General features: G+C 33.7%; 1 protein-coding gene across 1 annotated transcript; it reads left to right on the plus strand.

Moving 5' to 3' along the window:
- The first annotated feature begins 1854 nt into the window (after positions 1 to 1854).
- LOC130980545 (uncharacterized) lies at positions 1855 to 2445 on the plus strand. Its single transcript, XM_057904213.1, has one exon. The coding sequence runs from the start codon at positions 1855 to 1857 to the stop codon at positions 2443 to 2445; it is 591 nt and encodes a 196-aa protein (XP_057760196.1).
- The last annotated feature ends 290 nt before the right edge of the window (positions 2446 to 2735 follow it).

The following is a 2735-nucleotide window of genomic DNA, read 5'->3' on the forward strand; positions in this document are numbered from 1 at the left end:
TTTATGTTATCTTCTTATCTTATCTTATCTTTACTTTTATCTTTCGTAGGTAATACTCTATATATATTTAGTTTTACCTTCACAATTCAATCAATCAATTCAATCAATTAAGAAATACAAAGTATGATATTTTTCATATTTTCTTTTCTTATTCTTTCATAGTTTTATCATGGTATCAGAGCGATATGTTGGAGGTCAGTGAGATCGGTCGGAATGACGAGGACAGGGTTGCTCAGGTGATGGTGGGTTAGTGTCTATTACGGAAAGATGGGAGGTTGTATGACTTGAAATAGATTCGGGGGTCATGGGTTCAAGTTGATCAGGACACAAAAATGAGGAAAAAAGAGGGATTGTTGGAGAAGAGAAAGAATTTGATGGAAGTGGGTTAATGGGTATGGGTGAGGGTCCAACTGGAAGACTAAATAAATCTTGTTTTTCAGAAGGCGTGTTTGGCAATGTTGGGCTGAGTGTATGAAATTTGACATTTTTTTCTGACTAAGGGCAAGATCATTTCATAAAAAATCACATTTCTAGAAATCTCAATTCTTTTATCTTCTAAAACATAAACAATATATCATTTAAAACCATGTTGAAAACCAATAAACACAGCCTTTTTGCCTCTTGGATCAAGTTTTGATTTTTTGCCATTTGAGTAGAAACAAAACATAAGCATCCAAAAAATTTATGGTCATGATAATTTAGTGGATGATTGAATAAAATTTCAAATGGTGTTTTAAAATTAATTGCAGATGATGGAACTCTGTTAAGTAAATAAACAGCATGTTTAACAGCATAAGACCAAAAAAAAATAATGGTAAATTAGATTGAAACATAAGAGCACGAGCTATATTTAAAATATGTTGATACTTACGTTCTACCCTTCCATTTTGTTGAGGAGTTTCAATACAATTACCTTGATGAATAATGCCCTTTGAAGCATAAAAATCATATAAAATGAAATCTGGTCCATTATCGGAACAAATAGTTTTGACTTTAGAGTTGAATTATTTTTCAACTAAAGTAACAAAATTTTTTACATGATTTTGCACTTCTCCTTTTGATTTTAATAAAATAACCCATGTAAAACGACTAAAATCATCAACAATAGTAAAAAATATTTATAATTATGAATAGAATTTTGTCGAAATGAACCCAAATATCAAAATATAATAAATCAAAACTTGCATTGGCTTTGTTAAAACTTTGAGAAAATGAAAGTTTCTTTTGTTTAGAATGACAAACGTCAAAAGCCTCATTATGATGCATAGAGATAAAAGAAAAATGTTTATGTAAATGATTAGGTCATTGTCCAGAAAGATGTCCTAAACGAAAATGACATATATTTGAAGGTGTAATAGGTGGGGATTTGATGAAATTTATAAAATGTGTAGTAGATAGATTTTCACCGAAATTGGGTTCAAGGAGATATAATCCCTCTCTCATTATGCCAAAATCAATCATCCCCAAATTGTTGCTCTGTAGAGTGCAAGAAGAAGATGAAAAAGTGAGTACACAATTGAGTGCTGAAATAATTTTTAAGATAGAGATAATATTAAAGTTGAAATGAGATAAATAAAGAACATCATGAAGAACCAAGGATAGTGAAAATTGAACAATACCTTTATAAGAAACAATAATTTAAAAACCATTTGGTAAATGAACAATAATAGAAAAAATTTGTGTGTAAGAGATGAACCAAGAAAAATTTGATGCAATGTGATTTGTGGCACCAAAATCAATGATTCAAATGTTTAAGAATGAATCTTGATTTGAAAATTGTTAAAAATAGAAAAAGTACCGAAAGAACAAAGATAATGAGTTGTAGATGTGCTGCATAGGATGTTGGGGGAGGCTATGAGGAATGGCCGCATTGCTCCACTGCTGGTAGGGGGAGATCTTATTGAACTGTCACACCTACAATTTGCAGATGACACTATTTTATTCTGCCCGCCGGAGACTGAAACAATTGTAAACTATAAGAGACTGTTACGGTGCTTTGAGTTGATGTCTGGGCTGAGCATTAACTTTGATAAATCGAATCTGATATCGGTGAACTGTGAGCAAGGATGGATTGATCAAGCATGTGGACTGCTGGGATGCCAACAAGCTTCTCTACCGGTTAGATACTTGGGAGTTTCTCTAGGTGTGAATCCGCACTTGGTGAAGACTTGGAAACCAATTATTGATAAGGTGGAACAGAAGCTGAGTTTGTGGAAAGCCAAGGTTTTGAATAAATCAGGTAAGCTGGTCCTTATCAAATCGGTGCTGAATAGTCTCCCCATCTACTACCTTAGTCTATACAAGATGCCGAAGGCGGTAGCGGACAAGCTGATTGCTTTACAACGGAACTTTTTGTGGTGCAGGGAGAACGGGATAGTAGGGGTTGGTTTATTTGTTGGTAGCTGGTTATGTGTCTTCTTCTTTCTTTTATTTGCTCCACTTTAATGTGTTGAGCCTCCTTTGTTTCAAAAAAAAAAGAACAAAGATAATGAATAGTTGGACTTGACAAAAGCCCAAGTTGGTTTGAATGACGAATTTCTTTATTAGAAGAAAGTGTCATGAAAGAAGAGGGTTGGGTTGACGAGAAATCCAAAAGAGTTTCCTGATGAAGTTGCTGGTGTGCCATTTCTCCTTGATCTAGGATAGAGCAGAGAGACAACTTAGCAATTCGAATATCTGAATTGGTTGCTTTATCTATGGATGTCAACAGAGTTTAAGAGAAGTGATGAAACTTC

The sequence above is a fragment of the Arachis stenosperma genome, chromosome 1 (assembly GCF_014773155.1).
Source record: "Arachis stenosperma cultivar V10309 chromosome 1, arast.V10309.gnm1.PFL2, whole genome shotgun sequence".
Classification (NCBI taxonomy): Eukaryota; Viridiplantae; Streptophyta; class Magnoliopsida; order Fabales; family Fabaceae; genus Arachis; species Arachis stenosperma.

Bases quoted from the DNA above. Each gene is read 5' to 3' on its own strand.
- LOC130980545 (XM_057904213.1), top strand. From the start codon at position 1,855: ATGAGGAATGGCCGCATTGCTCCACTGCTGGTAGGGGGAGATCTTATT.